Source organism: Acartia tonsa, chromosome 5 (assembly GCF_053477335.1).
Source record: "Acartia tonsa isolate MP-2025a chromosome 5, ASM5347733v1, whole genome shotgun sequence".
Classification (NCBI taxonomy): Eukaryota; Metazoa; Arthropoda; class Copepoda; order Calanoida; family Acartiidae; genus Acartia; species Acartia tonsa.
The window spans coordinates 11933372-11951781 of NC_137264.1; the positions used below are offsets into that span (position 1 = coordinate 11933372).

The following is an 18410-nucleotide window of genomic DNA, read 5'->3' on the forward strand; positions in this document are numbered from 1 at the left end:
TATCCATGTCTTTAGTTTGGAATTAATATCAATTTACTGATTAAAAATGCTTTGATATACATATGTCAATGTCGTAGTACTTTCTCATAAGTAAGAATTACTTTCAAATTAATACGCAAGATTTCTCATTTTACTATTAAAAATTTATTCTATGTCTTGGTACTTTCTTGTAAGCAAGATTGTAGTTTAGAATTAATAAGCTAGGTTTCTCATTTTAATGCTTAAAAATGCGCTAAATCATTTTCTCTTATAAGGAAGGTTTTAGTTTAGAATTAATCCGCTACCTAGATTTCTCATTTTACAGCTTAAAAAGGGTTTTATATACCTAAATTCCATTAAAATCATTTAAGTATGATTTAGTTCAAATTTTTATCTTTATATTATTTTAATTCAAAGTTATTCCTTTAGTAGGGTTTTTAAGTTTAGTAAGTCAATAGGTATGATTTAGTAATAGCATTTTAAAATATTTTAATTGTTCAGATACAATGTCAAACAAAAGCAAAATAAATGTTATTTCCAAGTTAAAATGATTTTCAATTTTTTAGCATCCAATTACTTTTTCTACGGGGAGAGTTTGGTGGAATACTTTGGGGTTCTGGTAAACAGGTATTTTATGTATGTTTTTTCATGCTTTTTATATCCACTGCACACTGCACAGCTAAGAAGATAGTTGCACCCAGGACAGAGGGGACAATGGCATGTTTATCACACTAATCCCCAAAGTTTTATAAGAACGTTATCTTAATCGTTGGCTTATCAACTTTGGGAGTGTTCAAACTTTTTAACCACTAATTTTGATCTACAGAAGGGATAATTTTGCGTATCATCATTAGGGATGTACATCAATTTATCGGCCATTGTCTTATCTCTTTAAATTCCTGGATAGTTGCACCATTATTGTAATAAAATAGGTAAGAAATCAAATGTACCTAATCCTTTATAAAAGTAGGTTACAGGATGTCTGTCTTAATTTTTGTCTTTTATGCCCTATATCCACTTTACTTCACAGATAAAATGATAGTAAATACAATTATTGTAAATTAATAGGGTAAGAAATGTAGTCTTTACTTGCAAGTAAAAGGTGTTTGTATGAGTAACTGTCTGTTTATGTTTACCGAAGGATCTCTCTAACCACTGCTGTACCGTTATTATTGTCCGTACAGGAGAGTACCACCACCACAACCCTAGAAAAAATAACCCGCCCAAAAAGATGTGTGTGTGTTTAATATAGGGGGTTTTTGGCGGGCTAATCTAATGTATTTCCGAAACTATTGGGCATGAATTTGCTTTCTCGTATTCATTCGAATCCGGTATATAGGAACCGGTTCTCATCTATACGAAAAAAACTATGTCTAGCATCGTATTATATCCAGCTTTCTACGAATATAAAAATGTACAATTAATACCAGTTTTTTTAGCCCCGATGTGCCGAAGGTACATTCTATATCTGCGGAAAGCTGTTTATAATACGATGCGAGAAATAACTATTCTTAATTTAAAGGCATAAGTCTAAATAGAAACTGATCTTGTTAATTTTTTAGGATTGATTTTCTACCAGTTCTTGTGCAATACCACCGTTTCATCTCATTTGCTATGTACATCTTTGGTAAGTTATAAAATTGAATTTTGCCATTCGTAACTTGACTTTAGATAAATAATACGCTAAATGGCTAATGTCCATCAAAGTGCCCAGTTGAGCACAGAATCCCACGTCTCCTTACTTTAAAATAAATTGGAAAAAAAAAGTTTTTCGTTTGTTTCTTTATTTTTTTAGTTTAGGTCAGGTTTGGTTATATTGAGTACTATATAACTCCGTAAGGTTATGGCACCGCAGTTATAGGCCCCGCAGGGTTGGAACCACCTGCAAGATATAAGCATAATGAACCCCCACCCTCACTCTTTAATTTAAATTTTTACCATTAATAAGTGGGATGGTTTCAGTGTTTGTTAGGTACTTTGAGGGAAAGTACAGCTAACTGCTCTACTTGATGGATTTTTTTTCGTTTTTTCAGGGTTCGTATGGTTTGTGCTGTCCTTGGTGAAGAAGTATTATCTGCGTCAGTTCTCCTTATTTGCATGGACCCATGTTGCATTACTGATAGTCGTCACACAGTCATATCTCATCATTCAGAATCTATTCCAAGGTAAGTGGTGGAAAAGTTTAAACATGTACACATATTGCATTACTGATAGTTGTCACACAGTCATATCTCATCATTCAGAATCTATTCCAAGGTAAGTGGTGGAAAAGTTTGAACATGGACCCATGTTGCATTACTGATAGTTGTCACACAGTCATATCTCATCATTCAGAATCTATTCCAAGGTAAGTGGTGGAAAAGTTTAAACATGGACCCATGTTGCATTACTGATAGTCGTCACACAGTCATATCTCATCATTCAGAATCTTTTCCAAGGTAAGTGGTGGAAAAGTTTAAACATGGACCCATGTTGCATTACTGATAGTCGTCACACAGTCATATCTCATCATTCAGAATCTATTCCAAGGTTAGTGGTGGAAAAGTTTAAACATGGACCCCTGTTGCATTACTCATAGTAGTCACACAGTCATATCTCATCATTCAGAATCTATTCCAAGGTTAGTGGTGGAAAAGTTTAAACATGGACCCATGTTGCATTACTTACAGTCGTCACACAGTTTTATCTCATCATTCAGAATCTTTGAAGTAGTGGAAAGAATCTAAAAAGAAGATTTAAACCTTCTATTGATCTATAAGACGATTTACTGTAAAGGAGAACCATATCGGTTCAGAGGCTAGTGAGATCTTTTGGAACAAACACAAACAAAGACATCCTATTAATTTTCTATAATTATTATTTTAAGGTTTGATCTGGTTCATAACGCCGGTATTGATGGTGATTATCAACGACGTGATGGCCTACATGTTTGGATTCTTTATGGGCAAGACGCCCCTCATCAAGCTTAGCCCTAAGAAAACTTGGGAGGTTAGTACAGATAGTAAAACAGACAAACAAACCAATTAAAAGACAAACAAAAGTACAAACATACAGACAAGCAGTCAGGCAGACATACAAACAAACATACAGACACAACAAACAAATAGTCAAACAGACAGACAGTAAAACAAACTTATAGACAGATAGTTGGACATTACACAAATTTTAATTCTTAACTTAGGGATTTATTGGAGGCGGCATCGCGACTGTAATAATGAGTGTTGGCGTATCCTATCTGATGTGTCAGTATCCATATTTTGTCTGCCCAATTGAGTTTTCTCCAGAAATTGAAAGGATGACCATATCCTGCGAACCTTCAGCGCTCTTCAGGTATGATTTTTTTTAGGAGCGCAGCTACTCTATAGCTAGTTATTTTTGTTTGTACGTCTGTATCTTATCTGATGTGTTAGAACCCATACTTTGTCTTATTAGTTTTGACAAAACCTGATATTATGAGTGGGGGATAGTTTTTTTTTCTACCTAACCCTTTCAGGGGGCCCTTACATTGTGGGGCCTGAACTGGCGCTGCCCTAACAATGCGGACCACCAAGTACCTACTATAACCTAACCTAACCTAAAGCCATTAAAAAAGATAAAACCAATTTCAAAATATCAATGGGGCAAGGTTTTTTTTGCTCGACTTGTCACTTTGAAAGGAAAGCATTCATTTTCTTGTTTACAGAGAGATTGGGAACAATGGGCTTTTTATTACACAAGTCCCCAAAGTTTTTATAATAATGTTTTCCTATTCGTTGGCTCAACAACTTTGGAGACTTCAATGAATTTTGAATGGTTAACCACTAAATATAATCAACAGCAGGGGTAATTTTGTACATCATCATTAATACTTCAATTTATCGGCCATTGTCTTATCCCTTCTGATCTGTTAAGGCTGCAAGAATATACTCTACCCCAAACTATTTCAACATGGAGACGTCTATTTGGAATGAAGGTGACTTTTTATCAGGGTTAGGTGAATGCAAGATTAATAAAAATTTCTCTGCATATTTGAATAGTAAAACAATTGCATGCCCAAAGTAAAATTGTAGATTTCTTTATCTTGCATTGACTTCTCCCTGGATTCCGTTTTCCAATTTTTTTTTATAATACAAGGTCAATTATGTCCATAAGAAGCTTAGCAATGAAAAGGAGCAAGGGGACAAAAAAATTTTAAAAATCAATTTTCACTTGTTTAATATTTATTACAGTAAGAAAATTAAGTACCTTTAACATTTAATAATACACTAGAAGCTATGCCACTAGCATCTAGGAGCTATGCATTTAAAGGGTCATAGAGGGACTAGAAAAGTAGCTTAAAACCCACAAAGACTTACAACTTAAAATAAAATAGCCTAAAACCATCACATGATCTATGTGAACCTTACATAAAAAGAGAGAACTTAGTAGTTAGTGAGATCTTAATTTTCAGACAAATAACCTTAGTACTTTATACAATAGGATGAACTAATAAAATGAGCATGTATAAATAAAAACTTTAAGACTTCGAATAATGTGAGTACAAGCCTAAATTATGAAGACACAATGTCTTCAACAAAATCAACCCTGAGCCAACTTGGCATAAACCAACAGGTACTAGATACTGGTTACCTGAACCCATCCAGGGAGGGAGGGGACATTGTTTTGTTATTACACTAGTCCCCAAAGTCTTGTAATAATGTTTTCTTAGTTGTTTGCTTAACAACCTTTGGGACCTTTATTTTGATTGGTTGGTTCATTTATTTCAGTGTCCAAACGTTTCAACCACTAATTGTAATCTACAGAAGGGGTAATTTTGTGTATTACCAATGGGGATTTACATCAATTTATCGGCCATTGTCTTATCCCTTTAGATCCCTGCGGCTCCGATGAGATGGTAGGTTCAAATATCAGTGCAAACTGTGCCATATCTAAAGATGTTAAAATATTTCTTACTGCTAAGAGTATACGAACTGCCTTTGCATATAATCAGGTGCAACTTATTGCCATACACAGTTAGGACTTTCAGATAAAGGACGGTCAGTTTAAGTGTTGATTGTCTGTAAAAAAAATGTTATTTAGTCTTCATGTATTGTTAATTTCAACTTTTTAGATTTTTTTTTTACTAACTAACTGTTGATATTTCAGGAAACTATAACCGCCTACCCCTTCCTGATCCACGCATTCTTTATGTCCATCTTTGCTTCAAGTATCGGTCCTTTTGGTGGATTCTTTGCTTCAGGTCTAGTTTTACAATATAATTCACTAGCGGATACGCCTTTAGAGATTTTAGGGGGGGGGGGATCTTCCTGATCCATGCCTTCTTTATGTCCATCTTTGCTTCAAGTATCGGTTCATTTGGTGGATTTTTCGCGTCAGGTCTAGTTTTCTTTTTTGTTAGTAGCGAAGCTACCATATAATTCAATAGCGGATACGCACTTCCCCCTAAAAAAATATAAACCTGCCCAGGGCTCATAAGAAGCTACATGCATTGTAAAGAGGAACCATATCGGTTCTGTTGTTAACAAGATCCTTCGGTACCACACAGACAGATAGACAGTTAAAGGATAAGGGAGTTTGTTTGATTTTGACAGACCTAATCATTTTAAATATACATAGTTGATAGAATTAAACTTTTCTATAAATATTTTAGGTTTCAAACGAGCATTCAAAATCAAGGACTTTGGAGATATTATCCCTGGACATGGTGGAATTATGGACAGGTAAAACATAGGGATACAGGGATAAGATAATGGTTGATAAATCAATCTCTCCCTATTTACTCCCTCTAGGGGTACTTGGGGGAAGCTCAAGCTCAACCAAAATAGGTAAAAACCTTTCCATGACCTATAAGAAGCTTCGTAATAAAGGAAAACTAACCATAAAGGTCCAGCGGCAACAAAAATCTCAAGTCATAGACATACATAGATATCCTGTTACTTTTATATTAGCCATTAGGATAGTAGTCATATAAGATAAATTGTAATAATATAGATATCTTTTTTCAGATTTGACTGTCAATTCTTAATGGCAACCTTTGTAAATGTATACATCCACAGTTTCATTAATGTTCCAACTCCTGGAAAGGTAACTTTTTTAAGGATTGCACTCATATTTTATTATTTAAGCACCAGGCTTATCGTCTGAGATGTATAGGGTTCTAGTTTGGACAACGCTGTGTCATATTAAAGACAATACAATTTACCTACACTACAGCTGCTTGATCAAATGTGAGACATAAAAAGTGAGAGCAGGACAAATGCCTTAGCCCCTGACAGGTGTTACTCGTTTTCTTGCACAGTATAGTTATAATTCCATACCAAGGTTTTGTAGTCTTAAGGGTGGGTTGTCTGTAAAAGATGGTATGAATAGAGCCTTTGGCCTGGTTTTGTAATTTCTACTATTAATTTTTAGAAATGTATAGGTAATGTTTCAACTACTAACATAAACATTTTTACGCGCACTAGGAAGTTTTAGCTATTCTCATGAAGATTAGGTTTTTAATGTTTTTAGAAAAAAAAATAAAAACTATTCTTGACAAAAAATGTTCCAACCCAAAAAGGAAAAAACTTCAAATTTTTTTCAATGTTTCAGATGTTACAGCAAGTATTCATGTTGAAGCCTGACGAGCAGCTGACCCTATACTACGGGCTGCAGGACTCGCTGGTGGCCAGGGGTATCCTCGAGCCACCTCCAGCTATCCAGTAATTTACATATACTTACATTATCAGGGATAGGAGGGATGTGCAGAGAGAGAGAGGGGACAATAGGCTATTTTTAGACTAGTCCCCAAAGTAAGTTTTATACATAATTATTTTTAACAACTTTGGGGACTTTTGATTGGTTGATTCATAAAGTTTAGTGTTTAAACCCCTAATTGTTATCTACACTATGGATTATTTTGTGTATCATCATTGGGGACGGGACATACATCAATTTATCGGCCATTGCCTTATCCCTTTAGATCCCTGGCAAATGTACATCCCTCCTATCCCTGAACCACAACCACACACACACACATAATACAGAAAAGCATCACAAATATAATATTCAAATCAGGGATACAGGGATAGGACAATATAGGGATAATTTAATCTCCATTGAACTATTCCTTTATTCCCTGACTAATTGTATGTACATACAATGCAAACTCATAAAAAAAAGATATATTTTAAATAACAGTTTAAATGACCAGTCAAAAATTACATAGAAAAAAGAAAAATATTTTTGATAAACTAAATTTAGGAAAAATAAAATGATTACGAAGCTTTCTGTACATTCTAAACGTTGACAGGGGTGTATATTTTGCATTGGATCCCCTGTTAAAGAGGGGGGGGGGGGAGGAATGAAAAGTGAATCTGTCATCAAGTTTATACAATTTTCGACAAAGAAAGGAGAGAGAGAGTGCCTTCCTCTCCACTCATCCAAGTTTCACCAGGCTTCTTCCCCTTTAACGCCCCCATCCAGAGCTCCCACCATAAGCAACCCCCCCCCCCCCCCCACACCATCCTACTGATGACAAACCGGACCGGAAACGTACGACTAGCAAACAACACAACAACAACAAAGAAAGGAAAAGAAAAACGGGTTTCCACCCAAGCTTTTCAATAATGAATGACTTTACTAATTTGCAGCCTTAAGAAGCTATTTACTGAGGTAAAAAAGCAAGTATTAAAAAAGAACTAGGGGGGAGGGGGTTGAATGAAACATTTTTGTAGCCTGGGAAAAAATTAATCTTGTGCAGAATATACACCCTTAAACGTTGATTCTACTTATAAGAATATTGAACTATTATGCATCGATGTTAGATTATGTTGTAAGTTTTAAAAAATGAGAGTGTTCGGTTTATGTAGTTAGGATTTATTGTTCATTATTATTAAACTATATTTATTATTGGTCGATACAAAAACAATAAATATTAAATATGGGCATTTAGTAGTATTAACCAAAACAATCCTAGTTTTATAATTCTACTCTTAAATATTTTTTTTATTTTTCAATTTCAAGGACGTCTGAGCTTTTAGTTTGTTTGTTTTTGTGGGGGGGGGGGGGATAATATTAGTTTCTAAGGTTTGATGGATGTAATCTAATGTATATCCTAAAAACTGGTTTTGAGTGGGTGAAACACCACTTTACACACACCCCCCCCCCCCCCCGTTCTTGGGCGTCCTCGCTGAAATGATCAATTTTTACAATGTAAAAATAGGATTTTGCCGCATAAGGAATTGATTTCTACATTGCATTGTATGTCAGATTATTGATCAATGCTTATTTTTATTTTGTCAGAAAATTTCAATGCTTTAATTTTTGGAAAATTCACAAAAATGTAATTTGTTCAATCACTACTTGCCACATAAAAGTTTGCTTGAATATATTATTTTTTTGTTTTCCAAAAAGTTCAAAGCATACCCAATTACTTTTAATTTTGAGCTTAGTTATAATTCTTCCTTATTTCAATGGCCTTACTTTATTTTTATAGAAAATTGTCGATTAATTTTTTTTTTACCTACAAAGAATAGTAATTTATCGCATCGTATTATAGACAGCTTTCCACGGATACTAAAATGAAAAAAAATCAAAACCAGTATTGGTATTAATTTTATAATTTTTGTTTTAATATTTGTGGGAAAGTGTCTGTAATACGATGCTGTACATGATTTTTCTGTATGGATGAGAACTGTTTCTAATCCAGCGAATATTAATCGGTTTCAAACCCAAATGTATTATTACATAAACTAGTTTCTAGTCTCAATATCCTGTTTATATTTTGTTCCCATTGATGTGATACTTTGTTTATTTTTGTGATAAATATTTCTGAAGCCAATATAAAAATACAATTAACTTTATTTTCAAAATCAAACTCTAGACCTCTTGATATTCCTGAAGTAAGAAAATATAATTCTAAATTAGAAAATAGTATTTTGTTGACATTGTTCAAGAAAATTATTTTTATTTTCATCATTAAATTGTTATAGTTTGTTTATGAATTTATAAAAATGTTTTAAATCATGATTAATTGTAAAAAATATATTAACAATGTTTACCTAATCAAAAAAGTCACTCTTAAATGCATTAAGACAAACTTAACATAAAATCATCATAAAAACAACTTAAATTTAAATTTTTTATGATCATTTTTAAATGCTCAATAATACACTTTACCTCCTATTTTAAGGAACAATAAAATTTAATACTTTAAAAAGTCAAAAAGTTACAGACAATAACACAAAAAAATCCTCCCTATATTAACTTAAATGAAATGTATACCTAGCTTAGCTTTAAAATTGGTGGATGTATGTATCAAAAAAAATAATAAAACTTAGTGTATATATATATTTTTTCTGTTTGATTGTTGATTTTTTCAGCTGTTTTAAGAAAGAGTGTAAAAATGGGAGATAAAAATGCGGGACAGGTGGAAAATGGAATGGCGCCGCCAATTTCGCAGGTAAATGACAATGAAGAAAGCTTAGGAAAAAATAAAAACTTCAAATTGCGCAACTTGTGTTAACATTAGAAAATGTTTTGCATACTGTTAGAATCGTCACAAACTCTTAGTTTTTGGATATACAGGGCGTTTAAAAAAAAACTGCGTTTTCCAGATTTGGAAAACAACCATTAGGAGTACAAAAAAAATAATTATATGTCCATCTCTCTATAAAAATATGCATCGAATTTGTTACAGGCGTTTTTTAATATCTCTTAAAACAACAGCGCATTTTAGAGCCCAAAGAATTCGAAATGTGTGTGTGTTATTGTATTCTTAAAGAACTTTATGCTATAACGTTGAATTTAATCCTTTTTTTACTTGAAAACAACATTATAACATAAACTTCAAAATAATCTAATAATTACATTTAAAACTTAATTTAAAATGCCTTTTTTAAAATAAAAAATCAATATTCTTTATGCTTGGATTTTAATTCTTAGTATTAAAATTGTTCATATTCGTTCCTCGCCCCTCCCCCTTAATCTCTTAATTTGATTGACAGATTATAAGAGATCATCTTATAAAACATGAGTAATTAATGAAAACGCACTTTTTACGAACAATTTCAAACCATGATAACTTGCTTATTTTTAAAGATATTGAAATGAAATAAAAAGTGACTTGTTTTATTTGTCAATGCACACAGTATTAATAGAGATTTTTTTCTAAAAATGACTTTGTCAAAGAGAAATAGAAAAAACTAAATTCTGAAGAACCTAAAAAGGTCTTTGCATGGAGCCAAAAAAGAAAATATGTAAAAAATTTCATATGGGGACATTGATTTAAGCTTTTACTACTTTGATATTGTACTTTTGAAACAATATGTTGCAAAATATACAAGTTATTTCAATCTAATTGATATCTCATATTCAACATCAAGCATTTTTCCCCTACATGTACCAATCAGTACAGCCGCATTTTTAGAGATATCAAAAAACACCTTAAGTAAATCTGATGTACATTTTTACATAGAATATGGACCTATTTTCCTTTTTTTCGTATTCCTTCTGGTTGTTTCTCAAAACCGGAAAACGCAGTTTTTTTTTAAACATCGTGTATAAGAACCATTCTTTTGCTACGTATAGTTTAGAAGCTACGTGGTAAAATGTTCATTAAAACTTTCTGATATTTCTCACATTTTTCAGCGTTGCTTCTAAACTACAAATAACACAAACATTATACATATATTTCTAAAAACTATAGTGTATGACAATTCTAATGGTATTCATAACATTTTTCTACTATTAACACAAGCCGCTACATTTGAATTTAAAAATTTACCTTTGCAATTTTGCACACTCTTTTAATTGGTCTTGGTCTTCTTTAAAATTACCTAGACACTTTAGAAAACTGTTTTTTAAGACATAATTTGCGGAAAAACATGAAATTTTTTTTATGATACAAAATGCCGCACGTGAATGAAGAAAATAATTGATTATTAATTTTGGGTCATGGTAAGAAAACGAAGTTGCGGGTTTCGTCGCATTTTCACTGAGCTCTTGAAAGATTATTTTAGGTTAGGTTAAGTAAGTGTTAATGATTGCTTCGCAGGGTTAGAGAACCCCCGCCCCCCCCCCCCCCCTGAAGGGGTTAGAAATAGGAGTAAAGCTACTGTGAAAATGCGACGTTTTCTTTCCATGATCCTTAATTTCTGTTAATTGTAAGTGGATTAAATTAAGCAATACTCTTGTTCCATCAAAGACCACCTGTATTAAGATCTCAACATTTTTTTTCACTTACTTAAATCAAATTATGTTTATTACAGAGTGTGGAATGTAAGCAAATGATACAGCTGCGCAGCTACCTGGATAAAATAGTGGACGTTCTTGTTGCCAAGATGGCCAGAAACCAGTTTGTACAAGCTATGCCAGAAGGTAGACACTATCAGGGAGGGAGGGGACATTAGGCTGTTCATTACTCTAGTCCCAAAAGTTTTCTTTTTTATTCGTTGGGTTAGACACTTAAATTGAATTATTTGTACTTTTATTGAAATTTGATTGGTTAGTTCATTAAGATTAAAATACTTAGGTGTAGACAAGCAGCTAGCCACATCTCTACATAACAGATTCTGTACAGTCATGAGAACTAAAATGTGTAAGATTGTGGAAGAAAGAATCAAGTAAGTTTTTTGTGACTTTTTGACCGACAGACAAAGTAAGTTGTATACTGGATGCGAAGAGGTATCTTCACAAATTTCGATAATAAAAAAAATATGTAGGGTCAAGCGGGGCATTAACCGGTAAGGGGCATTACCGGTAATTTTTTACCCACCTTCAGAAAATGACATTTTTCTCCATGTTTTAATCGACTGACAGAAAAAAAACATAAAAGCAAATTTGTTCCTTATTAAATTGCCTACAAAAAAGTATAAAATGAAATTTTTGTGAGATAAATTTTAAGGGTACTTTTGGGGTCTCAAAGTCGGACGAAAAATTTTTTTTTTTCAAAAATTTTTTCACCTATGTGTATAAAGATCGACCTACACAAAAATTGGTAAGACCTAGAACTGATCCGTAAAAACCTTTTGAACTAAGAATTGCCCGCTCTTTCCAAATCCGTTGAGAGCTTAAATGTAGAGTTAATATTTTTTTCAAAAATGACCAAAGTTCGCGCGGGGTATTTTTCGGTAACGTCGAAAAAAAATTCAAATTCGATTTTTAAGATCAATTTTCAGGTTTTCTTTGGTAAAATCTAAAATTCAATATGGGCTTTTTAAGAATTAGGCCAAAAAGTGAATAGAACAGATTTTTTTATATAAAAAAATTTAAATTTTATTTTGAAAGAAAATTTTTGTGAAAAAAAAAATCGAAATTTCTCGTCTTTAAAAAAAAATGATTTTTGACATAGAAGGAATAGTCCGATCTTTATGAAAATTTTTGTGGATAATCCTTATAACCTATACTAATTATGATTATTTATGTTTGACTGGCCGTTTGGCCGTTTTTCATCGATTTTTTTTAGGTTGAAAAGACGTTACCCACAATGCCCCACCATGGGGCATTTATCGGTAATTTCTTTGAGTCCAGTTATGACAAACTTCTAAAAGTCCTAGGATAACGTCCTATTAGGACCTGATAGTCCTTTCCGTAAGCTTTCTAATGGTCTTGGTCCCATTTAAAAATATTAATATTTACCCCATTTTTTTTTCAAAAAACCGAAAAAATTACCGGTAATGCCCCGCCTCACCCTATCTTATAGGAAAATCAAAAAAAACATAGGATTTTAACTTTTTTTCTAAATCTTAATTAGATTAAAGGGGACTATCCACGAACGAGATCAAGTGATTTTAAGCACCTTCCATCAGTGATTCTAAATGTTTTTTTGTGAATATACAAGGGTTATGATTAAAATCGTTTTATCAATTTTTAAACAGTTTTAATGCTTAACATTTCAAAATTTTATTCATAGCAAATTATGGCAAAACTTATTTTTTTAAATTGATATAACGATTTTTAACATAACCTTAGTATATTCACCTAAATAACATTTAGAATCAATGCTGGAAGGTGCTTAAAATCACTTGCTCTCGTTCGTGGATAGTCCCCTTTAATTAAACTGATTGGTCGATTATCAGTTTTGGAATAAACAATTACATTTTATTAAAGGTACCCAAAGTTTTTAAGCCAACAAATAAGAGAAATATTTTAAAAAGCTTTAAAATTGTGATTTTATAGTTATGTTAGACAAAAAATCTTCCAAACAATGAAACTTAATATTTTAGTGAATATAATACTGAGTATAAGCTGAATGAGAAGATAAAAGAACTCCATCAAATAATTCAAAACACGCCATATTCTATTAGGTAGGTTGCTATTAGTTTATTTATACACTAGCGGCTTCGCCCCTAGCCTCTAGGGGCTTTGCCCCAAGAGGTTTAATCATACCAATTTTTCGTATTTTAGATTTAAAAGAAAAATTTTTTTTAAAAATTTTTAGGGAGGTGGGGGAAATTTTTTTTCTTTCTACCCTGTAAAGGAGAATCCGATCGGTTCAGCGGTTAGCGAGATCCTTCGCTACAAACAAACAGACAGACAGACAAACAAACATCTTTCTACTTTGTATTATAGACTAGCGGCTTCGCCCCTAGCCTCTAGGGGCTTTGCGCCAAGAGGTTTGATCAAACCAATTTTTCGTAATTTAGATTTAAAATAAAAAAAAAATTGGGGGAGGGGGGTTAGTCGACCCCACTATTTTAATTTTAGTTTAAAAAAAAAATTGGGGGTGCGATTTTTTTATTTTTGGGGGGGTTGGTGGGGGTGTCCCAACCCCCAAGAAAATAGTTATAAACCTTCCCGGGACGTATGAGAAGCTACCCTGTAAAGGAGAACCCGATCGGTTCAGCGGTTAGCGAAGATCCTTCGCTACAAACAGACAAACAAACAGACAGACATCGTTCTACTTTGTATTATAGATAAATATCTATAATACAAAGTAGAACGATGTCTGTCTGTTTGTTTGTCTGTCTGTTTGTCTGTTTGTTTGTAGCGAAGGATCTCGCTAACCGCTGAACCGATCGGGTTCTCCTTAACAGGGTAGATTCTCATATGTCCCGGGAAGGTTTATAACTATCTTGGGGGAGGGTACCACCACCCTCCCTAGAGAAATTAAATTTTTTTTAATATATCAATTTTAGAAAGAGAGTTCAACGAAAAACAAACGTCAAACGTAAAATTTTTTTTTACTTTTTCTTTTAAAATCTAAAATAAGAAATTGAATTATTAAATTCGACTCTCTCCTCCTCAAATGCCCCTAGAGGCCTCTAGGGGCGTAGCCGCTAGTATTACATAATTCGTACAAATGTAATCTAGATACGTTTTTTGACAGTTTGAAAATTGTACTCAATAATAGTCTAAAACCTTCCCTTGGCCAATGAAAACTTTCTATTAAAGTCACTAATCCGTTTACGGGATCTTATCTAAAGACAAGTTTCAATTTGTGTTTTGTTAATAATGTACATGGACGAAAAAAAATTCCTGATGATGAGGGCAGTTTTGCCCTCGAAACGTTGAATAAATTTAAAAGTTTGATGCCTTGAGTTTTTCATTCTGAGGATTTTACATGTTGGGTCCGTTAACCATTCGTCTTACTTATCTAAAGACAATTTGTTATATTAGAACATACATCTATAATACCAAGTAGAACGATGTCTGTGTGTCTGTCTGTTTGTCTGTTTGTAGCGAAGGATCTCGCTAACCACTGAACCGATCGGGTTTTCCTTTACAGGGTAGCTTCTCATAGGTCCCGGGAAGGTTTTTAACTATTTTCTTGGGGGGTGGGACACCTCAACCCCCCCCAAAAAAATAAAAATACCCACCCCCAAAAAAAAATAAAAATTTCTTAAAACTAAAATTAAAATAGTAGGATCGACTACCCCCCCCCACCCCCCAAAAAAAAAAAAAAATTCCCTCCCCAAAAAAATTTTTTTTTTAAATTTTTCTTTTAAATCTAAAATACGAAAAATTGGTTTGATTAAACCTCTTGGGGCAAAGCCCCTAGAGGCTAGGGGCGACGCCGCTAGTATGTAATAATGTATGATTAGAAACTATCTAAGTATATTTTACATTCTAGTCAGGCAATCTTTCTCCCAATCAAATTACCTACTTATTTATTTTAACTAGGTACCATTTACATAGGTATATAATTGTATTTCAGTCATTAGAGTAAAACAATATGGGGTGAAGGGGTTAAATAACTGTATGTCCCCATTCCGAGGACTTTGTGCCGACTTTCAATTGGGTCGGGAATATTAACACAGCCAGGGAGCTCCATGTAGTTGTCTGGTTATACAACTATTTTTTAAATTTATTTTTAAGTCACAAAGCCTGGAGGCCTTCAGACAGAGGCACCGTGGAGTCCTGTGTCATGGCTCATGATCTCACAGTCCTACAGGAATTTGTTTTAACTGAGAAGACGAACTTGAACATACTCTACTTTTGTATTGCAGTTTAACGAGCTTAATTGCCTAGGGCCGGGTATTAAGTAAGTTAACACCCATTAGACAATCAACTCTTTAATTGCACGACCTTTGTTTAGAAGTCTTAACTGTGCATGCATGGTAATGAGTTGGCCCTGTTTTGGGCCGAGGCATTCCCCCTAATCTAACCATTTATGTCACGTACCTGACATAGGAACTGTTTTTAACGTCTTTAATATTGACGCTGTGTTGAAGAATACAAAGGTTAACGCAAATATCGGGTGCCAGGAACAAAATGAGGGACTGACCGCTCTAGTGGACGCTGTTAAGCTGGAGACTGATGACCTGCTGCTGGAACTACAGGGATGACCAACGTTTATGCTACTTTATAAATTTGTACATTTTTACTGTTGCTTTCTGCAAAAAAAAATTTCAGGTGTACCCAACAACTGAACTAATTAAAAAATATGTATTTGGTAATTTTAGCTGATTTATAGTGATATTTGGGGGCAACGCTTCGTAGTAAAGATGACCTATTTTTTTAAAAATAGTCAAAATTATATTCTTTAGGTATGGCATTTACAGGGTGACCACTGTGTACTATATGTACTTTATGTACTATATAGTCAAAATTTTGTACTATATGGTACTATATGACAAACTAGGTACTATATGTACTATATGAGTTAAAATTTTGGTACTATATGAAATTTTTTTAATATTATTTTAAAACTTATTACCAACCTAAATATTATAATATTGTTTGTAATATTACAATGTACTTTCAGCTCTAATACATACTAATATAGAGAGCAGTGATTTGGGTATGTAAAGTAAAATTATAAGTTTTGAAATATGCAATGACTCCTAAAATCACCTTGATCATATATTTTTTTGCTTCAATGATTTTTATTATTTCTTATAAGATATAAAACTCTTTTTGTTCTTCATATTTTTATGATTGCTGAAGCGGCTAAATACATAGACTAAATTTTTAATTAGTGCTTTTCCTGTATATTGCTAGATGATCAAGTTAGGTTAAGTAAAGAATGCCCTGCTGGGTTAGGGTAGGACCTTGGAGGTGTATGTATAGTAGACTGACTCAAAATGCAAAAAAAATATGCGCACTATTTTAACCCATTTCTTTTATGATATAATGACAATTGACACCAAAACAAGTGTTTTGGTAGCTTTTTTTTAGCAATATGTCAATTTGATTTTCATAAAAAAAAAGAATTTTTGTTATGGCTTTATACACCTTCCTGAATTTGCTTTGAAGAGTAGGATCTACTGCAGTTCACGGTAAAATATTGCTGGTAAGCAATATTTCCAAAAATCTATGAATTTTAAAAGCTGCTAGCTGCCAAACGGCTGAATGTTCAGATCATATCCGCACACCACTTTAAGCGGCCTGCGAAGGCCTACAAATAATCTGGAATAGCCAAGATCCAATTATGCACAGGGAAAGCTTCACTGAAGAAAAAAATGTGTAAAATAGATCTTTTTCGCGCATTTCTCAGCACTGCGAGATAATTATGCATTATTGATTTATGGCTATTCCAGATTATTTGTAGGCCTTCTTATGCCGCTAAAAACAGTGTGCGGGCATGATCTGTACGTTCAGCCGTTTGGCAGCTAGCAGCCTATAAAATTTAAAGATTTTTGGAAATATTGCTTACCACCAATTTTTTACCGTGAACTGCAGTAGATCCTACTCTTCAAAGCAAATTCAGGAAGGTGTATAAAGATTTTGAGATTTTTAAGGATAACTTTTCAAGGGTCAAAAATTTTATAAACCATTTTATGATTTTTATTTTACTCTTCAGGAAGGTAAATAAAGCCATACTTTGAAAGAAGAAAAACTTTTCCTCCAGAGGGAACCCTTCCCTTTTTTATGAAAATCAAAACTGACATATTGCTGAACAAGAACACTTTTTTGAGTATCAATAGTCATTATATCATTAAAGGAACTGGTTGGAACAGCACGCTCATTGAATTATAAAAAAAATTGGTAATTCTGAGTCGGTGAAATGTATAGGTTTAGATCCTCACTGTAAATTTTAATTAATACCTTTATGTGCGACATCTTTAAAGGGAGTGTGGACATAAAATTTTTTATCTGATTATCAAATCTTAACATTTTCTGAGCACATTTCACTACACTGATCAACCAAAAACGTCCTATTAACACTCACTGTCTACAAAGGGTTGAATCTTGAGAGGTTATTTAAGATAATAATATCCTTTTTTATTGTGTTGGACAATAAATAACCCACTTTGGAGAATTAGTTTACACTTTTATCAGACTGTTTATAAATAAATATTGCACCTTTATTATTTACAAATTTTTAATTAATTTTTCCCCAATCTTGGACATAATTTGATAATCTGATGAGAAATTTTCTCATTCACAGTCCCTTTAATTACGCAATAAATGTCCATTTTTAGGACTTATTTGAAAAAAAGTCTTCTAGTGTTCGGTTCTTCCACCAATTAAAAAAATTGTTTAATGCTCCCTCATCATTTCACAAAAACCTTATTATTTCATTTTAAAAAGTCCTCAGTTTAAAGAAAACTATTTTTGTTTAAAATTACTAGGAATATCCCATTTTTTGGGTGAAATTTCTTTTTTTTGGGGGGGGGTTGTTAAGGGGGATTTCCTATCCCCTTTATTTGTTTTTTTTTTCTCTGCGGCTTCGCCCCACACTGCTTATAACCACCACATGAACAGTACAAATATTCTCTGAAGAGTAGAGCCGAATTGGTTCAGCAATTACTTTTTACTTACAAGAAAAAATTTAGTGGGGGATATCATTTTCTTTTTTTTTTGAGGGGGTTAGGATTTACCAACCCCACAAAAATTGCTTAAAACCACCATATGACCAGTATGTATTACCTAGATTCTAGGACATCCCAGGACATAATTCTGAAAATTAAATAGCCCAAAACCTACATACAACCTCAGTGAATCTTACCTAAAATTGCTAACCCAATTGTTCAGTAGTTAATGAGATCTTAAGCTTCAGACATAAAACCCTTACTACTTTATTTAAT

The 18410-nt window shown here is 33.1% G+C and overlaps 2 protein-coding genes across 6 annotated transcripts in view; both read left to right on the forward strand.

Annotated features, from left to right (window-relative positions):
- Positions 1–9320, forward strand: part of Cds (CDP-diacylglycerol synthase) — a 12468-nt gene extending 3148 nt beyond the window's left edge. The window contains exons 5-16 of one of the 5 annotated variants that reach the window (XM_080160276.1): positions 546–615; positions 1542–1606; positions 2013–2144; positions 2846–2967; positions 3161–3309; positions 3871–3931; positions 4480–4569; positions 5104–5197; positions 5609–5678; positions 5964–6042; positions 6550–6694; positions 6952–9320. In XM_080160276.1, the coding sequence (XP_080016402.1) occupies positions 546–615; positions 1542–1606; positions 2013–2144; positions 2846–2967; positions 3161–3309; positions 3871–3931; positions 4480–4569; positions 5104–5197; positions 5609–5678; positions 5964–6042; positions 6550–6663 (1046 nt within the window). In that variant the 3' untranslated portion in view covers positions 6664–6694; positions 6952–9320. Of the gene's footprint in view, positions 1–545; positions 616–1541; positions 1607–2012; positions 2145–2845; positions 2968–3160; positions 3310–3870; positions 3932–4479; positions 4570–5103; positions 5198–5608; positions 5679–5963; positions 6043–6549 lie in introns of all 5 variants that reach the window. The other 4 variants (XM_080160275.1, XM_080160277.1, XM_080160278.1 and 1 more) reach the window with 4 other exon arrangements.
- Positions 9316–15740, forward strand: LOC145318765 (uncharacterized). The gene is made up of 6 exons (XM_080160291.1): positions 9316–9400; positions 11208–11316; positions 11471–11561; positions 13164–13244; positions 15256–15328; positions 15642–15740. The coding sequence occupies exons 1-6, from the start codon at positions 9344–9346 to the stop codon at positions 15723–15725; spliced, it is 495 nt and encodes a 164-aa protein (XP_080016417.1). The 5' UTR covers positions 9316–9343; the 3' UTR covers positions 15726–15740.
- The last annotated feature ends 2670 nt before the right edge of the window (positions 15741–18410 follow it).